The sequence below is a fragment of the Pygocentrus nattereri genome, chromosome 5, assembly GCF_015220715.1.
Source record: "Pygocentrus nattereri isolate fPygNat1 chromosome 5, fPygNat1.pri, whole genome shotgun sequence".
Lineage (NCBI taxonomy): Eukaryota > Metazoa > Chordata > Actinopteri > Characiformes > Serrasalmidae > Pygocentrus > Pygocentrus nattereri.
Window position 1 is genome coordinate 41,070,630 of NC_051215.1, and position 21,179 is coordinate 41,091,808.

Below are 21,179 nucleotides of genomic sequence, written 5' to 3' on the forward strand. Positions count from 1 at the left end.
TAAATTAATAATGAAGTTTTCAGTAATAGGCTGCAGTATTCAAGCAGTTAATAAATGGATAATATGTCTGACTGTACTAACTTTTTTCATCATGTTGATAAAGTACAGCTCATTCTAAGGCATCCACGTGTTTTGTCAGGTTTGTGTTCATCATTGGAACATCTGTAATGCTAGCACTTAACTCAATGCGAAGGAAAGGTGTGACAAGACTCCAACTCTTGGGCAAGCTGACCTGGAGAACAGTGGTGCTGTTGCTCATCGGCTTCTGTTTCATCAACTACAGCCCCAGAGATGGCTTATGTGAGTAAGACATGAAAGTACAACTCATTCTAGACTTACAGCAGTGATTTCCTGTCCAGCTGTTGGGAATGTCCAGCTTGTCCACATTTTTGTTCTGTGTCTAAGACCAGCACATCTGAAACCAGCTATTCTATAGCCTATGATTAACCTTTGATTACCTTGTTCAGATGTGGACTGGTTAGGGGACCCTGAGGGTGCCCTATGATATATAGTCTACTGTAAATGTCTAGATTGCAAATTCTTCTTCCTTCACCTCAAAGCACAGAGTCCATTTGACATGCATTGTGCAATATAACACTGAAAATAAAAATGTTAGGAGATTTTACATCAATAGTGAGTCATTTTGCAGACTATGCCATAAGACTTCGTTTAAAGTCTTTATTTAAATCATCATTGTCGTTAAATGTAGTTACTTAATCCAAGTATGGAAGGTATATCTGCAAGTATTAGTAATAATAAAGCAAAGAGAGCTGGTATTGGTAGACCGGGATCAAACAGAAGCAGCATGATCCTGTTGAAAACCTGACAGCGTTAAGTGAGAACAGCAGTCAGATTGCTGTGAAAAATACTAAACTCCTGAGAGTAGGAGAACATGGGGGTTTCTTGTACATTAGCCACACTAATGCAGCAGTGTTGGTAGATGTATCGGTAACTGTGTTAAGGAAAATATTGTGATGTTTTCCAATAGCAATGATCATATCTAGGGACCATTTTGTACTGCACAGAGGTGCACAGTGCAAAAACAGCCCATGCGTTAATGGTCAATTATGACCGATAGGGTTTCACTGTGCCAGCTGGACTGCAGGTTTTATGGAATTTTGTGTAATGTAATTACAGCGTTTACCATAGATGGCAGAATTTACACACTTTTATCTTAGTGGCTTTCTGGTGTTTTGAAGGGAGCACATTCTGATTTTTACTTACTTTTATATTTTCCCCCTAAAAGTCCACTTGTGATGCATATGCGGGTATATATACCAAAATGATAATTCATTTTAACGTGGCCAATTTCCAAACTTTCCTTATGCATTTAAATGAATTTGCCTTTAAAACTGATAGAGTTGAGTGCAAGGTTTGCATCCCCCATGGTCTCTGAATGATTTCAAAATCTTTTCAGCTGAATTTCTATCGCTGTTCTACACTGCCTCTACAAAACAGAAGTCCACGTTTATTTACAGGTGTTTGAATTAATTAATGAATTAATCTGCTTACCACATTAGTGTCAAAGTAGTGTCCAGGTCAACAATTACCTTTTATGGTAAGCTCAAAAGCTAAAATTTCTCTAAACAAGCCATTTTCTGTGAACAATAAAGAGTGAATTCAAGTTACAATGGTATCAGAAAAGCAGCTTTCACAAGAACTAAAAGGGTATATGAAGGGTCTACAAAAATATTACATCATTTAAGGATACCATAACTAGCAGTAAAGACTGAAAGCAAGACCAAGAAAAATTAAACAAAAAATGTTTGAAGCATTTGCAGTAATCCAAAATAAACAGCATAAGACCTCATAAATCTCCAAAGTCAAATGCCCACTCTACCGGTCAGGAACATTTGAAAGAACATTTTGTAGGAATTCTTTGCTAACTGAAATACACATGATGTGCAAGAATATACCAAGGAACCAATAAGTTTGTGTAATCTTGTGAGAAAAAGTTGAGTTAGTTAATCACAACAAGCAAAGTGTAAAGATAGAACACTGCTTATGAACAAAAGAACACTATTTTTACAGTCAGATATACTGAAAGTTCATTTAATGTTTTGAGGCTGTGTGTCTTTATCAGACACTAAAGCTCTGTAAGTGTAAGACAGAATGAATGCAGTTCAATATCAAGAAAAAGCTTCTTACCAACCTGCAACCCCTTGTGGAAAAGTAATGCTATCATAGTTATATACTTAATGTTATTTTGAAACCACTGATTTGTACTAAATCATTGAATTTAATACGTTTGTATGTTTTATTTATGCCATTTATGCCACATAATATCACGTTATTTTCACCATTCTTAAAATGTAATTTGAATGTAATAGTTCAGCCAAATTGAACTCTTAAAAACACATTTCAACTGTGCTAAAATTATATTTGTAAAATCCTGTGCTCTTTAATCACATAATGAGTGTGTCAAGTTTTATAGTCCCAGTATATATTTAGTATATTTACAAATACAGTGAAGTATATTTACTGAATCTTTCTTGTGCTATTGCAGTACTGGTGCAGTATCAGTATGCAACCACAGAACTTAAATTACTGTTTATTTTATACTTTGTAATTTTTAATACAAGATGGTCATGATGGTCAAATAGTTCAAATCTATAAATAATGGACATCATTTTATATTAAGAATAATGTAATTACTGTATCAACAACACAAATAGTTTTCTTAAAAACTTGTACACACTTTAGTAAAGAAAACGGTTTAAGTATAGAACCATGAACACTCAAAGTCCTGCTTGTATGAACCTTTTCACGATGCAAAGAACACATTCACTGTTCAATATATTAGAACCACTGGCTTTTTTAAGAGAATAGGTATACACTGTATGTATGTATTTATGTAATACTCTAAGATTTTGTGTATTTCAAAGGTTTTTTAAGAGTGCTTCTCCATTTTTGTCAAAGTTAAATTTTGCACACAATTTTTAATACAAATATTTGTCTTAAAATCACAATGGTTAAATACACAGTCAACAGTTTCTTGAATAGGAAGGCTCCTCTGGTGTCAGAACATCATCAAACATGTAATTCCTTGACAAATGTCAGTGTGTCCAGTGTCTTTAAATGTCTCTGGTACAGTTGTTTCTGGTGCTGTGCTAGACAGTTATGTTGTAGTCTGTGTTTCATGAGGTTTCTTTTTCTACAAAGAACATTGCTACAAAATGTGCATGACTGCTAGGCCACTAGCAGGAAAGAAGAAAGAGTAAAATAAATACATTTACATTTTTACATTTACATTTACAGCATTTAGCAGACGCTCTTATCCAGAGCAAGAAGTGCTTTGTCTATCTACAGAAAGTATCTTTGCTAGTTACCAATAGGTTAGAGAAAAAGACTGAGCTCAAGTACTGCTAGATACAAAAGTCACTGTAGATACCCAGAAAAAAGGAACAGAGCTGAACACAGAACTATGTGCCATGCAGTGCCATGCAATACAATACACTACAATATACAATGCATTCAACAATAAAGTAAACTACAAAACACAGTGCAATACAATAAAATATGACGTACAAGTGGAGCACAATATATTGCAAACAATACTTAATTCAATGTTCATTTAAGTGCTGTGTAAAGAGATGTGTCTTCAGTCTGCGTTTGAAGACAGCAAGAGACTCTGCTGTACGGACAGCCAGTGGGAGTTTATTTCACCACCAGGACAGAGAACATTCTCGATGCTTGTCTTCCACGCACCTTGAAGGATGGTGGGTCAAGCCGAGCTGTACTCGAAGCTCGAAGGGCTCGTGGTACAGTTCGAGATTTCACCATTGCCATCAAGTAAGTAGGGGCTGGTCCATTTTTGGCTTTGTAGGCAAGCATCAGGGTTTTAAATCTGATGCGTGCAGCTACAGGAAGCCAGTGAAGGGAGCGCAGCAGTGGGGTGATGTGGCTGAACTTGGGCAGATTGAAGACGAGCCATGCTGCAGCATTCTGGATGAGTTGCAGAGGCTTGATGGCCTGCATGGGAAGACCAGCCAAGAGCGAGTTGCAGTAGTCAAGCCTTGAGATGACAAGGGACTGCACTAGCACCTGGGTGAGGAAGGGTCAGATCCTACAGATGTTGTACAGGAGATACCTACATGACCGAGTTAGGTTCGCAGTATGAGTCGAGAACGATAACTGGCCATCCAGAGTTACACCAAGACTTCTTGCCTCTACAGACGGAACAATCAGAGAGTTCTCGAATGAGATGGCAAGATCATGATGAGGACCTGTAGTTGCAGGGATAAATATCAGCTCAGTCTTGCTAGAATTGAGCTTCAGGTGGTGAGCTGACATCCATGAAGAGATGTCAGACAGACATGCTGAGATGCGACTGGAAACCTGTGTGTCAGAGGGTGAGAAAGAAAGTTAAATGTCATCAGCATAACAGTGAAAAGAGAAGCCATGAGAAGATATTACACCACCAAGAGAGCTAGTGTAAAGAGAAAAGAGAAGAAGACCCAGCACCGAGCCTGGGGGGACACCAGTGGAGAGCCTGCATGGAGAGGATGTGAACCCTTTCCATGTTATCTGATAAGAGCGATCCTCCAGATAGGACTTGAACCACTTCCACGCATAGCCAGTGATTCCAAGGTTGGTGAGGATGTGCAGAAGGATCATATGGTTGACTGTGTCAAAAGCTGCTAAGAGATCAAGAAGGATCAGGACAGATGATAATTTGGCTGATCTTGCTGATCCGCATGTTCACTGTGAGGTGTACTCACTTGTGTTACCAGCTATTTAGACATTAATGAGTTATTTTCAGAGGACAGTAGATCTATATCAGTGTACAGCTATACAAGCTGTACACTGACTACTTTACGTTATATTCAGGTTTCATTTCTATAGTGTTGTCCCGTGAAAAGATATAATAAAATATTTGCAGAAATGTGAGGGTATACTCACTTATGTGAGATTACTTCTGAGAAAATAACTTGTACTGGTGTTTAAAATAGTTTCCCTTGTCTTCTACTTTTATGAATTCAGTGTAAGGGGATTAACACACGTTTGCACTTAACTGTATATGTAAATTACCTCTGTAAACATCTATGTGAACAGGCAGGGCTAAACCCTAGGCTGTATGGGTGGATGTAAATGTGATGGTTTTTGTGACATCACAACAAACAATCATTTGAAATGATTTGTCTTTTGAAAAGTGTGATTTTTTAAAATTATACAAGCCATGTATACATGAACAGAGATGAATGGAGATTGCTTGTTTCACTTCCTATTATGTACAGTATTCTTTAAGATCAATCTCTGCTGATCCATTGTAGTGTTTTCCAGTCTGACCCAGCTCAGTCATACAGCACACCGCCGGCCACGGCTAAGAGCTTGATTCACGGAAAGGCAATAATGGTAGCATAAGCATTATTACAGAACAGCAGCCCAGCGGGCATTCATCAAGTTGCTGACAGTTACATATCTCCCAGCCACTAACAGTGAGCATGGTCAATAGCAGAGATGTGCTTTCCTGATAGCATCCTGGCTATATATCAAACAAATGTATTAGAATTAAATGTTACCTGAGTTCCCAGATGTATTACATAAACTATAAATATACTAATTGGAATGTGTAGTTCTGGCTATTCTATTGTATGAAAAAACTCATATTAAACTCAAAGAATAAACTTGTACAGGACATTCTGAGGCTGACCATGACATTAATCTCTTAATCAAGTTCTTGATCTCTCGATACAGTAAGATAGGATAAAGTGGAGAGTGGATTTCCTCTGAAGAGCACGGTTGTGTGTTTTAAGTGACAGGCTCCATCAGTCACTGAAACCGCTTCCTGTCTTCCTGCAGCGAGGTGGAGTGTTTCCGCTTTTTATTTGATTTGTTGGATCAATGATTGGGATTATATTGTTTCACACGGTCCTCCTCTACGTGCCACAAAGAGGTTTTCAATTAACTAATGCGCAGATTACCATCAATCTTCTTCTCTGTGTCCGTTCCTGAGAACCCTCGGTCCTGAGGGCTCTGATAAGCGTGATTAGCCTCTGCCGGGCAGCTCACATCTCCACACTGACAGACACAGTCCTCACCTCTGACACTCTGCAGCACCATTAGCACTGGCTTCTGAGGGCAATTTATAGACCTTAGATTGAAGTGTAGCTACTATACCATACAATGGAACAATTAACAATGGCAAATGTAGATGAGGTTGTCTTCTTCTGAATATGTGGCCAAATCACAATGCCCGGTTATTACTCAGAACATAAAAACTATTCTAACTAAAATGACTGATGAGAAGCATTATGGCTATATATAGCCTGATTAGCACTGGCAACTCTTTTTCTGAGCTTTTCAGAAATCTCCTTTGAACAGCTTGCTGTGTAGACACACATGAGTGTAGCGATGACCAGACTTTGATAGCGAATACATAGCCTTTGAAATATTGTGGGTCATTTAAAGTCACCCCCAATACTGAAAGGTTAATCCTAGAAGGTTGCATACTTTTTTCAACGCAAACATTTAAAATTGGACCATTTTATTCAATGAATGAGTGAAAAAGTATATCGCTGTGTGTCTTACTTTTTTTTCTTTTTTTAACACTATGATTTTAAAAATCTGATCACATTTTAAGTCAAATGTATGCTGAAATCTGCAGTATACTGAAGATTTTACAACTTGCTAGCACCAGCGTATTTATACATGCCATTGAACACATTGTGTGTGTAAATCTGAAGTAAATAAATGCACTGAAAGTACATTAAATAACAAAAATGAAAGTTTCCCTTTGTCCTTCATTTCTCATTTGTATTTGTGCATGCATGTGTGTATTAGTATCCTGGTCCTGGCTGCGGATACCTGGAGTGCTTCAGCGTCTGGGGTTCACTTACTTTGTCCTGTCACTGATGCAGACGTTTTCACCCTATCGAGAGATTCCACCAAAGGAGGTGGGCTGGCACGTGTGGCACTGACCTTTTTCACTAAAGCTTTAGCATTTGGCAGTATTCAGTTAGCTGTTATTATTTGTCAGTATTTGGACTGTACAACATATAATTTCTTAATTGTCATTGCAATATTCATCTTTGCAGACTGCAAAATGCTACTACTCCCTCTCAGAAATTACTAGATGTATTTCTGACTAACCTCTGATGGTGAAAATGATTTTCTTTGAGAGTTTAGATGAGTCAAGGCACTTATTTGATCCAAAAAATGCAGATCATTTTTGACTATAAAAAATGAACATCATTATTTAACATTATTTAACCATATCAATAGGATTCACTAATAGTAAACTCTTCACTAATCATGTCAGTGAATCACTAAAGTGTTTTAGTATGTTGTAAGTTATATTGCAATTGTAATATGTAGCAGCATAATAACAAAAATAATAACAGTTTCATCTATGTTACACAGCCCTATGAATGATGAATGAGGAAAGCTACATGGCCAAAAATATGTGGACCATATTGAGTTTGAGCCATACCCATTGCTAATAGGTGTATATAATCAAAGACATGGCCATATAATCTCTATAAATAAACAGTGGCAGTAGAATGGGCCATACAGAAGAGCTTGTTAACTTAAATATGGCACTGTCATAAGACGCCACAAGAGCAAGCCCTGCTAACTCTTCCCTGGTCAACTGTAAGTGCTATTATTGTGAAAATAGCATTTACAGTTGCATCTAGGAGCAACAACAGCTCAGCCATGGAGTGGAATGTACCATACAGACTCTCTAGGGCTGATAAACACGCTGAATCACATAGCTAAAATCGCATGCCACTGGACTCTGGAGAAGTGGAAATGCAGTAAAGTTTGGTTGAGGAGGGATACTGGGCTGGGGCTGTTTTTAAGAGTTTGGACCAGGCCCCTGTAGTTCTGGTGAAGGGCCAGCCCTGACCTAAACTCTATTGAACACCAGTGGGATAATATGGAATGTTAATTGCCAGGCCTTCTGATCTCACAAATGCTCTTGAGTGAATGGGTACAAATTCCCACAACACCCTTTAAAATCTCCAAAAGCATTCCCAGAAGAGTGGAGGCTGTTATAGCCACAAACCGCTATATATATATATATATATATATATATATATATATATATATATATATATATATATATATATATATATATATATATAAGCCAAAGTAGGTGTGATAGTCAGGTGTCCATGTACTTCTGGCCATTTAATGTACGTAGGAGCAGGGACACTGCACCAAAACTTTGGTTAGCACGTTACAATACTGACAAACACCATGAGAGTTTTATTGGGATCTGTTCCCAGTTCCTACTAGAGTAGTTCATTGTTCTGTAAATGTATTTTATCTGATGATAACTACTTCCAAAGTTAATTCCTTTTTGTGTTCATCCATTAGTGATGAAGGATAATGGATTATTAATTTCCAAGAGTTATTTGTTCATTATTTGCCTTTAAAAAGTTGACTTCTAAGGAACCATACTTTAAGTATTACTAAGCTTTGTTACTTTGCTGACCTTCAGGAACTGAGTTTAGGAAAGCTTCACTCATAAAAACAGGCTTCATAAATGGCTCTTGGCACAGGGTATAGGAAAAACCTTTAATTGGTATTGAATCTTTACATAATGTGGAGCTTCTTTAAACTTTAAAAAGGTTCTTACTCTCATTTACAAAGCTCTTCTTCTCCAGATCCGCTGGTGGAGCCCTGTTCAGGACGTGGTGCTCTACTGGCCAGAGTGGATCTTTATTATGCTGCTGGAGGTGGTGTGGCTGTGTGTCTCCTTCCTGCTACCTGTGCCCAACTGCCCCACGTAAGTCACAGTTCAAACTAGAAGCTTTAGAACAGAAACACATGCATAAATCCCAAATGCAATAAAGCATTTGTGAACATTACGTGTCTCTGACACCTGTTTTATCTACATACCTGAGTTTGATCTTAATGTAATATGATCGTGATATTATTCATATATCACATTAGTATTATAAAGCAGGTGACGGGTATGTCAGTATCACTGTTCGTCAGTGTCAAAGCGTGCTGGCTATTTAAGCATGCAGATCTTGTACAATGCTTTTATATTTTGCATGGGCACACATGTAGGGAATTGTGATTTGATGAATGAACATGAATGTGTGTGTGTGTGTGTGTGTGTGTGTGTGTGTGTGTGTGTGTGTGTGTGTGGTGTGTGTGTGTGCAGGCAGATCGGTGTGTTGGGCTGCTCTTATGAGACACTCCTGGTGATTTATGAGTGTGTGGCAAATGCTTCAGAGGGAATAATTAGCCAATCTCAGTCTGTCATGTGCACTAAAAGGAGGCAGGGGCAGAGAATCCATCTTCCTTTCCCTTTCTCTCTCCATGTTTTTCTCTCTTCTGTTTTTTTACCCTTCCATTTATGCTCTCCTTTCTCCTCTCCTCTCCTTTCCTCTCCCTTCTGCTCTTTTTTCATTCTGTCTGACTCTGTAAATGGCATTGACACGCACATACAGCCTGCCCTGTGCCCAGTTGCACATTTTCTCCTTCATATGCACTGTCCTTGTTCCCCAGAACATAATGCATACACATTTGGCTATTGCTATGTATGTCCAAAATATACAGGTGACCATGCTCCAAATAAAAAATGAAGGAGAAAAGGATTTATTTCATCCACTCAGTTTAAATGCAAGCATGTCTGATTGGTTGAAGTCATATACAGCTTGTTGCTTTCGACAGTGGGTATTTGGGTGCTGGAGGAATAGGAGATAATGGTCTGTACCCTAACTGCACAGGAGGAGCAGCTGCATATATAGACAGATGGCTATTAGGAGACAACATCTACTGGCACCCAACATGCAAGGTGAGAATCACAGACCAGAGAAAATGAAAACAACCAGCCCCAAACATAACCAACTCAGTAAGCTTAAATTAAGTGTAGCCCACTCTTAAAAATAAATGGTTCTTGACTTACACATACTGTTCTAGCAAAAACATGTAATCAATATGAAACATTTTAATGATATTGAGGTTCTTCAAACTTTAAAGTGTTTTTTTACACTCACACATGACTTTTACAAAAGTTGTTCTTTGACTCAGTTGTGTACATGTTTGGTCCATATGTTCTCTGGGCTTGATCAAAGCACAGGTACTAAAAGTGAGTTTTTATCACTTATCATATTGAATCTAGTCTTTTAGTCACCTTGGACTACTGATTTATCAAAACAAAATCAGTGTGTAATCAAAAGAAAATACATTGAAATAGGCACTGCTATATGTTTAGCCAAGTTGCAGCTGTACATTATGTCATTGCTTTAGGCGAACTACAGCAAGTTCTGTTGCCTTATTTTCTTATCGTGGTCAATTTTAGAGGTGGACTGATATGGGAATTGTGGGCCTTATCATGTATATATCTGTCAATGCCAATAAGTAAACATGTAATAAAAAGGTAAAACTAAATCCACCTGGATTAGCATCACAGAGATATATACCATTTTGTTGCTGTCATGCATAATTTTTCTAATTTTTTACTTTTTTGCATAATTTGAAACTCAAACTTCACATTGGGTTTGTTTTCATAACAAATGGACCAGTAGAAATGGAAAAATTACTTTACATGTTCTATTAAACTTTCAATACAAATTAAGAATGTTTTTTTTCCTTCTCTTGCAAAGTTCTCAACTTAGAGATAAACGATTTTGTCTCTACAGTGATGATTTAGGATTTAGGATTACAATGCAGTAAAATTTATAAAATGCAGCCATGTGAGCACAGTAGTCCAGCATCGCCTAAACATTCTGCTCTTCCAAAGAGCAACAAATACACCATCAGAGGACAGTTTGAAATATTGATCTCTAGTAAGTAAGTTTAACTGCTAAAAAGAACCTTTTTTAGCACCACCATGATTTGACCCCCAACTGATCAAAGTTGATGTTATTCTGTTGTTGTTCACTGTCACAGGCCATGTATCGTACAACTGAGCCCTTTGACCCAGAAGGTGTTCTTGGTACCATCAATTCAATTGTACTGGGATTCATTGGGATGCAAGTAAGTTAAAGAGACCCTGCTTGTTCTGCATTGAATATTGCTATTAAGATTTATTTTATTTTATCAAGATCAATGAAAATTCAAGCTACAAACTCCTTCTTTCACATCAGCGCAAAAAAGACCATAAGGGTTGTTTCTTAAGGTGACCACAGTTGGACCGCTTGACCACTTCCACAGCCAGACAGCTGTTTTCTCTCAGGGTCACAGAGCAGAGAATAGTATAGTATAGTCTGCAGTGCAGCGTTCTCTGCTAGATCACTGAAAAGTTTTTCACCCTTTGATAGTGACAGTGTCACACCGGCTGCTGAGAACTCACCCCGCAAACCTGGACACATTTCTCAATCCCCCAAGGGCGGAGGCAAAAAACAGTTAGCGGCAAGCTAGTCAATCAACATGTCTTAGAGAACACGGCAGGTGTCAGCCTCTCCGTTTGTGTCCGTCCGCCAGCGCGTCCTCGGCTGAGGCACATTCGTCATCACCAAATTAATCAGCGGGCGAGGCCGACCCTGCAGCAGCGCAGAGCAGCACAGCAGCACTGAAACCTGAGCTCCATGTCAGGGACACAACCAGCACATCCGCTCACAGCCTAACCACATCCAACATTACACAAGTGCACCACTTGATGAACACTATAGCCCAGCAGACCCTCAGAGCAGTTTTAGACAATTCTGGTTTTAATGCATTCAATTTTATAGGCCTTATGTATGTGCCAACCAATCACTGAACTACTTATATGTGATTTTTAATTGTGATGTTTAATAAAAACTCGTTGAAAATGTCACAGATGAAGTCCAGTGAAGCCCTTTCAGCCAGTAGAATGTGAACTGTGTTTGAAGATACTGAGCTGTTTCATATCTGTGTTTCTACAGGCAGGGAAGATTTTCCTCTTCTTCCGCAAAAAGAACTGGAACATCATGATACATTTCACAATCTGGACCATCATACTGGTAGGTTGCACATTACATATAGTGCTAAAAGAACTGCAGTTCACTAATAAAATACCTACTCTCTGACATACCAAATTCTCTAAAATGCTAAATAATTTTTTCCTTTGAATTTAAAATTTACAACTCACTCATTATTTTGAAGTAAGATAATGCGCCTCAGCCCTTGGGGATTTGATGTAATGGTGAGTTTATACAGGTTTTGGAGAAGATCCCAGGGTTTTTCCTCATTTGTTCTGTTTTGATTTTTTTCATTTACACAACCCTACACTAGCATGCCTCATTCAATATTGTTGCTGTCCATGAAAACCCACGTATCTGTAAAATAGTGAATTTACAGAAAAAGACAAAAATGTCTTTAACATTAAATGGAAATCAATGCAAAGAAATCTCTTGATATGTCATTTTGGAGTATTTCTATTACTTCATCATTACATTTTCACACAAAGAAAAGAACAGCTGCTATGCTCTGTGGTTTGCTGTGATCTGATGATGAAAATCTTGTACTTCAAAAAATGTTGTACTGTATATAATGTTTGTTTTTGTGCAAACTCTAAGTACAGTTCTCATGCCATGTTGTGAGATATTCTGTAATGGTATTATTATTAATATGTGTAACAAACTTTTTCATTATTTAAATGACTCCCAAAGATATTAATTCAGTATTCATGTAAAGCCAGTAGATATTGGGAAATATGAGTTACATGAGGGAATAATTCAGCTTTACTCCATGTATCAGCTATCAAAGCTCATCAAAGATATTAAACACTTTACTCTCTATACACACAGCACTGTAGGACTTTTGCAGCACACAAGTGTTATATTGCATGTACTTGCAGACAGTTAACAAAATAGGTAGACGTCATATGATCTATCTGTATGTGCATGGAATGGGTTCCCAGGCAGAGATTGGTATCGGACCCCTCTCGGGACCGGACCGGATGGCTCTTGTAGCTTGTGGATCTCTAGTGGTCTTACCATGTAAAGTATGTTGTTAATGTTACGTATTAGTTACATAGCATGTGAAGCAGAGAAGTTGTTTTGTTGACCACTCTCTTGTTGTTATCTAGTTGTGGTGACAGTTTCTGTAATTTGTACACATATTTCAGGTGAAGAACTGCACTATTATAACTATTCAACATGTCATCGATGTATACTCAGTATCTAGGGTGTCACAACCAAAGATGTACCCTAAGTTGCCCGACTAATTAAAATTGTGAGAGACTCTGTGGATGGTGAGATATACTTCACTATATATGTATATACACTGTATACTTCACTGTAATAATAAAGAAATAAGTAGATTGGTTTGATGGGAAGAATTAAATTGGTTTGGTGGAAAAAAGCAGCTTGTTGATTGTAAGCGCCATTTGGGTGGTCTGGAAAGCAAAGGGGGCATATGCTTTGGTGGTAGTGTGGTGTGGGAGGGCATTTAAACCTCTGTCCCCTGGGGAAAGAGCTTGGTTATGCGAGATGTCCTTTCAGTGAGGCTGCTTGGACAAACAAGTGAGCAGAGTTCACACACTGTTGTTCTGCAGTCGTTTGCTCCATTTAGGGGCTTGTGTGTGTGTGTGTGTGTGTGTGTGTGTTAACTCTGTATGTGCACTCACATGTTGTCTACATTTTTACAATTGCTGTCATAAGAAAACATCTGAAAGAGTAACTTTACAGGAGGATTTTCATGTATTTATCAATATAACATTTTTTTTATTTTAAGCAGTTTTCAACCATGTCTATTGGCCAGTTAATCATAAAATATTTTAAAAATGTTTTACAATGTCACAAATTATGAGGCTTTCATATGACAGTGACAGTAAGTCAAAAAACAGTTTAGATGGAAGCATTACCAGATTAAGTCACAGATTTGGCTTCCAAAGCATTTTTTGGCACTCTAATTAAAGGCTGTAGATGAATATGAAGCTGTATATTGCAGGAAAGCTCTGCTGCTGGTTTGTTTTGGGGTTCTGGTGGCAGAGTCTCTGGAATGCCCTCTCCAGAGAGCACAGGTGCTGATGGAAGGCTTTTGTCTGGTAGACTGAGGGCATTAAGCACACCAGCAGAATGACCAGTGGGAGCTTTCTTTGTGACTGAATAAAGGGAGGAATTTCAGAAAAGGTCTTTTTATGAATGATCTGGAATCTTATCATTATGTGGTTTTTGAACATCTTTAAGAAAAGAGCTGTGCTAAACCGCTTAAAACAGTGTGTCCCAATTCCTCTCATAAAGTAGATGTTTAACATTTTCCCAGCTTTTCAGCTTCAGTTCATAGACGGCTTGAAAAACAGCCAATGAACTGAATCAGGTGTGAGAGAAGGGAAATCGCTTAACTACACAGAACAGGGGTCCTCAAGGAAAGGGCTTGTGAAACACTGCCCATAAGGTCCAGCACAGTTGCTTCAACCTGCATCTTATGAGAAGGTCTCTGAGGAACTTTATTATTCAGTCTGAGGATCTAGCAAAAAGAAATTTCCTGGGCCAGTTATTTTCTTCTCAATGGCTACGGCAGATATTTCAAAATCCATGTGACCAAAATCTGACATAAATGCAAGATGTAGCATTCTTTCTGCTGTCAGTGCAACAGGAAGGATTATGTGATACGAGACAGAGAGCAATAAAACAGAGTCATCATTCAATGTGCACTGGCAGTATTGAAGAGAAGATATTAAAGTCTTTTCTGGCATATACTCATAAACATTGTGTGAGTCCTTTAAACAATGTTCTTCCAAGGGTCCACTGTCCACCTCCATCTTGCAACATAAGGTCACTGGATGTACCAACTCTTAATTAAAGGTCTGCTTACACATTATTCTTCTCTTTACAGAGACCTCATGAGTGGGTTGCATAAAGCATTACACATCTACCCTTGTCACTTTTCCAAGTAGAATACATGAAGGGAGACCACATGTTGTGAACCCAGTGTTAGCAGATGCCTGATTCCAGTATTTTAAATTTCATTATCCCCAGCTTCTATGACAAATTGACCCATTACAGCTCTATGTTGAACCACACTGGCCATTATTGCGGTGCTATAGCGCTCAGGGTGCTGAAATAAATGAGGGGAGATCTATTCTGCTGTGCCTAGAGGCACAGCATGATAAAATAAGCTAGCCAACAGTAAAACATTATGATGATAAAATAAACTTGCTAACAGTAAAACATTATACTCCCACCATTCACCTCTGCTGGAGCCTCCATTGTGAAATGCGAGGCTGGGGGTGGAGGTTTGTCTTGAAATTGTCTTCAGAATGTGTCATCACTTAGGGTGCAGATGATTTTGATAATTGATGATAATGACTAGTTCTGTTCATGTACAGGAATTGTGGATGCAGTTAGAGTTGTCTGCTGTTATGGGCTGTGAGCAGAGAGGTGTAGAAATACCCTATGAGGAGTTTGTTGTGAAATACAACCTTTTTTCTGCACAGGACTGAAATGGCCAGTCACAGAAAAATATGGATTAAGATATTTATTGACCCACAGAGAAAGGCGGCAAGGCTCTTACAGACACAACCACAAGAACGACTATCAGTTATAACTGACATCTCCGGAGAGCTGTATGGTTTGAGGAAACACTGCAAGTTGAACAGCCTCTTTTATGGTTAATGCAGTCTTGACACAAGGGATTTTTACCTGGTTAAGCATGTGCCTAATTGTCTTCCACCATATCAACAAAGTCATAAAGCATATGCTAAGAGAGACTGGCTGCTGTGGCATAAATCCTGCGGCAGATTGTGAGATGATCACTTGAGGCTGTTGTGCCCCTATGTCCTAATAAGCAAGGGCCCTGAGTTAATTAAAGTTCAACGATCAGTGGTCGGCAGTGCGAGATTGAAATTGAGCGATTGCCCCACATAGCAGCGATTGTCCCACATCCTGCCTACATAGCCTGGAGACTCAATCTAGAGCCAGCCAGGCTATTTCCACACCATTGATTCTGTCATCTATACAAATGATGGATATCCCTCTAACAAGCAGGTTTGGACGCTGATATGTCCACCCTCGCCAAAGCAAAATACTTTTCTGAATCTGTCCATTGCCTGTTTTAGCAAAATATATGCAGTATTTACAGAGGAGTTGCGCTTTTGTCGATGAGGGCATATTTTCAGAGAGTGCAGGAAAGTGTGAGTGTAGTAAAAGAGGGTGGAATATGCTTCATCTAATAAGGGTGTAACAATTTTGATACAGTATTGAAAAAAAATGAACATGTATCAAGCTTTAAAACAGAATGGCTCCCACAGCACTGGGTCTCCTCTGAGGGTCTCTCATTTTCCATATTTCATAGAAAGCACAGGCATTTGGGTGCTTCATATGTAGTTTCAAATTGTTTCATAGTGTTGTCTTATAAGTACACTACTTTACACATGAACATGCTGCTTCGCAGTCTTGCTCCAAAATAAAATTTGCATTTTTCTGTGCCAAACCAGGTCTGTGTAGAATGTTTTATTGTTCTGTAGCATCAAAACATTTTTAACACATCAAAAATCAAACCAAATTTGGGCTTCATCATGTCGAACCAGAAAATACATGTATCTTTACCGCCTATCTAAAGCTAAGCTGTTTTACGTAAAATCAAAAGTTTACCCTGAATTATACCAGTTTGACTGGTGAAAGAGAGTATTGTGTCGTATAGTGTTGGGGTAAACAGGAGTTATCTTGGCTCTCCTCTCAGACAGTTGGCTAATCTGCTGGACTCTTTATTGTGCTGCTGCAGGTCTTTGCTGTCCGATAGTGCTTGCTTTATGGCTCAGCATTGATTTGAAATCTGTTTCATTTTGACCCTCAGGGAATCTTGGCGGCCATCCTTTCTAAGTGCACACGAGACGAAGGATTTATACCTGTCAATAAAAACCTTTGGTAAGTGCTTCCTGACCCTCTAAATCCAGCCGTTTCTCTCCACACTAAAGAAGGGATGAGTCTCCAGTAGGCACAAATCAGAGCTGCTAAAACACGCGTTTACTTACTTCTAACCACAGATCTGCCTGTAAATAATCACCCTTACTGTCAGAAGAGTGAGGCAAGCAGGGTGATACATCCTCTTACTAGATCACTCTTCTTCTTCACAGCCAAGACAGAGAGCAGTTTTATGCTCGCACCTCTGCATCATGTCCAAAAGCTCCTTTTCACTTGCACACTGGAATGGCCACAAAAAAAACTTCACATTACAGTGGAACATTATTTTCATCATTTCATTTGGAATAAAATGTGTTTGCCCCTTAAATGCCCAGGACTCCCAACAAGGTCAATTTCTCGCTCGTACTCACTCACTTCCGAATTTACATTGTTTTCCATTAATTACTGAATAAAAAGCATATGGGTGTATTAATGGGGATTTCAAAGGCTTTAAGAAAATAGGTTGCAATTAGGGGTGGGCATGACAATATATTACTGTTATTGTAATAAAATGCTTTTCTGAGTATATTTTCAGTAAATTTAGAGCACTGGACAGCTGCATTTCTAATAAAAAAGACCAGCAAACATCAACAACCAATGTACAGCAAATGCTCAGAAACAAGTAGCCATTTGAATGTCAGTATATTATGTTAACATCGTATTTCATTCATTTATTTTAAATATTTTATTTTCTTGCAAATTTTAATTTTAATTAGATTTAAGAAATCAGTGTTCTAATAATTTTTCGTAGCCTTTTACAAAATATGGCACTGCCATCTTGCCAGTGTATCTTGACACCTCACATATTGTGAAAATGCCTTCAAGTATCTGGATTGATTATCATCAGTGTCATATTTTTGCCATATTGCCCAACCAACCTTGCTTTTAGTGAAAAAAATGCTCACTGTTACTGATACATTTCAGATGTACCTCTATGAGCCAAACATTCTGACCACCTGCCTTATATGCTATTGATCATCCATGTGCCACCAACATAGATCCAAACTGCCAAGGAATGGCTTCAAGACCTCTGAAGGTGCCCTGTGGTATCTGGCACCAAGACATTAGCAGCAGATTCTTTAAGTCCTGTAAGTTGCGAGGTGGAGCCATCACTGATCAGACTCATTGTTTCGACACATCCTACAGATGCTTAATCGGACTGACATCAGGGGAATTTGGCGGCCAGGGTAACGCCCTGAACTCTTCATTATTTTCCTCAAACTATCCCCAAACTGATGTGTGCACATGAATGTCTGAATCCAGAGTTTCCCAGCAGAGCATCACTCAGAGCATAACACTCCCTCCATCAGCTTGTCTTCTTCTCATTACTTACTGGACTAGGCACCTTTCTTCCATTGCTACAAGGTCTAGTTCTGACACTTGTGTGCCCATTGTAGACACTTTCAGTGGTGAACAAGGGTAGCATTTGCACTGGTTTGCGGCAACACAGCCCCATACACAGCACTGTGTTGTGTGATACATTTATCCTGTAAACATCATTTAAAATTTCAATGACTTTCAGTGCTACATGAGTCCCTCTGTCAGTTCAGACCAGATGAGCTAGCTTTCTTTGCCGTCCTGCATCAATGAGCCTTGGCCGCCCAACACCCTGTTGTTGGGAGTGCCCTACAAGTCTGTCTGCTTACGCTGACCTAGTTGTCAGACCGTAATAAATTTTGGCCCTTGTCATAGTCAATCAGGTCTTCACACCTGCCTAATTCTTCTGACTTCAAAATGTCAACTACAAGAACTGTTTCGAGATATATATCACAGACCTTGACATGCACCATTGTTCTGTGATAATCAACGTTCTTTAGCTTCATCTGGGGGTGGGCACATTTGGGGGTGTTGATGTGTATGTTTTCTTCTTTGGGACTTCAGTCTATGCATGCTCAACTAAACCAATTACCTACCTGAGCTTTATGAGCAGTTCATCATATACAGCTTATTAGGCCCCTGAGTATGTCTGTCTCGATTCCTAAAAGTAATTAACCACGAGCTGAGAGTCATTTTTGGCTCTGATTCAGCTCAGAATGTCTGCCTGAGCTCTCTGGGATGCAGACATTTTACTTTAGATAAAATTCCATCCAACATCCTGGCACTTAGGAACAGATGGGGACATGACTTGTTGGCGCAGCTCTAGCTTTTCTGAGCATGTGCCAAGGATTCACTTTGGATGCTAATGATTCTTATAGGAATACTTTCAGAACAGATACTACTCTATTCTATATTCCATTATTTATCTTTTTGTCTTACTTTGTGGTGCCCTCACTGTTGCTGCTGTTTGTTCAGTTCACTGCAGCTCAATCAAACCATAAAAATGACACTGCTAAGACTTTTGTGTGCAGTTCCAACTTCCAATATTATAGAAGCTCTGCCATTTAAATGATTAAATACATTCTGCCATTCAAGCCAGGTCAATAGGCTCAGTTGCTTTAGTTAAAATTAAAAAGCAAATTTACAATGTTTCTATGGAAAGAAAGGAATTAGGATTAGACAGAAATGTAAGGGTTATTTCTGAGCCAACACATGATAACATGAGGATAAGCTCAGCATATGCATTCTGGCTTAATCTCTTAGAGCATCTCCTTTTTGTCTTAGGTCTCTGTCCTATGTAGCTTGCATGGGCTGCATGTCTTTTGCATTGCTTGGTGTTATATACTTTGTTGTGGACATCAAGGGATGGTGGGGTGGCCAACCTTTCATTTATCCAGGTGAGAAGAAGCAAGGATGTTGTGTATAACTCATGGTTGTACTTTACATGCACCTGCATTTTTGTATGCTGTTGTAAAGAAAGCTGTAGAAAAAAATAATTCCTGATGTAGTGCACTTCAGAATTTTAACTGATGATCTTTTAGCCTGTTTATGAATTTCACTGACAAATCTGGTGCCATAATCTGAATTTGTTTACAGGAACGAACTCAATCTTTGTCTATGTTGGCCATTCTCTGCTGGGCTTCTATTTTCCCTTCAGCTGGGAGATGCGTTTCCAAGACAGTCACTGGGAGCAGCTCTTCCAGAGCCTTTGGGGCACTGCACTCTGGATCTTCATTGCCTATCTGTTCTACCGCAAACATTTCTTCCTCAAAATCTGATTCAAAAACGCTTGACTGTACATAGCAAAGCAGAAGACAGCCAGATTGTTTCCACGTAGATTGGATGCTTAGGTAGACAGATGGTTAGATGACCTGACTTTTGCCTTTTTTTTTCTTTTTCACTCAAATTAGTGCAACTCCATTAGCCTAGATTTGTTAGTTTGGTCCATAAAACTGAATGTAGAGTATTCCGTCACTCAATTAGTAAATAGGTGTCTGTGGTGAAAGCAGAGTATCTGATTTAGTGTCTCCTGAAGACACCTGCGATGTTTTATTTGATGTCAGCTGTGTAAGGCCCTGAATGTACTGATTAAATCAAACAGACTGAAGTGGTACTTAACAAATTAGAATGAGTGATTCCACCACTTCAGGGGTGGCCATTATGAATCAGTTGCCATAGCCACCCACCCCCAAGTGCCGTGAGACAGAGAGAGGGTAGCATCTGCTCTTCAGCTGACAGTTCTTTAATGGGGGTCAAGCTGGACTGCTCACCAAGGAGTGGCTCTAATAAGACCAACACTTTTCAGACCCACACTAACGTGAAATCAGAGAAATTACATCGGCAGCTCACATGGTCGTTCACAAGTGGCCCTTCACCACATAAAACAGATGTCAATACAAGCAAACATTTTCATTTGATGAGACTCTGATAAATGAAATATAAATGACAGATGTTGAACAACATTTCTGACCTCTGTCCCAGCTGGGAGCCACTATTAGAGGGAACTGGCCAGGGTCTGGAGGTTTTGCCTCGCTCTGGATCTCAATAACTTTATACTGAACACTCTCACTCAGAAAAAGCCTTCATAATGATAAGAATTAGTCATTATTGTTTTCTCTCATACTTCTTATTCTTCTGCTCACTATTCTGTGATTAATACAGCCAGAACCGTTTAACGTACAGACTCCGTTCAAACTGCGTTTCGAAGGTCTCAGCGCTGTGACTTGTGCTATGTATTTTTGGAGTCGATCGGATTGGTAGTTTTTAATAAAGTTCAGTTTAAAAATTAAAAACCTCCTGTAAGAATGAATGGTGGAATGTTCAGAACTTCAAGTTCTAACTGACATCGATGATGTCACAGCAGGCCAATTAGTCTCATAGACACAGCTGTCACACAGCGAATCTGCTTTAAAATCCTTAAACTTTCACCTAGAAACTACATTTTCAGTTTTAAGAGGTAGAGAACCTCAAAATATCTCATCATTTTATCCGTTAGCGTTAGAGTTATGAGCATTTGTTTGGCACTAGGCACAGAAAACTGCCCCATTCACTCCCATGTAAATTTCTCAAAATCAGAATCTGCTTATTTCAAGA

At 38.9% G+C, this 21,179-nt stretch overlaps 1 protein-coding gene across 1 annotated transcript in view; it reads left to right on the forward strand.

Moving 5' to 3' along the window:
• si:dkey-192p21.6 (uncharacterized protein LOC565246 homolog) overlaps positions 1–20,822 on the forward strand; it is a 36,007-nt gene extending 15,185 nt beyond the window's left edge. Inside the window, exons 10-18 of the mRNA XM_037538493.1 lie at positions 140–300; positions 6,784–6,896; positions 8,613–8,734; positions 9,631–9,754; positions 10,852–10,938; positions 11,808–11,885; positions 16,663–16,733; positions 19,371–19,483; positions 19,683–20,822. Of these exons, the coding sequence (XP_037394390.1) occupies positions 140–300; positions 6,784–6,896; positions 8,613–8,734; positions 9,631–9,754; positions 10,852–10,938; positions 11,808–11,885; positions 16,663–16,733; positions 19,371–19,483; positions 19,683–19,864 (1,051 nt within the window). The 3' untranslated portion in view covers positions 19,865–20,822. The remainder of the gene's footprint in view (positions 1–139; positions 301–6,783; positions 6,897–8,612; positions 8,735–9,630; positions 9,755–10,851; positions 10,939–11,807; positions 11,886–16,662; positions 16,734–19,370; positions 19,484–19,682) is intronic.
• The last annotated feature ends 357 nt before the right edge of the window (positions 20,823–21,179 follow it).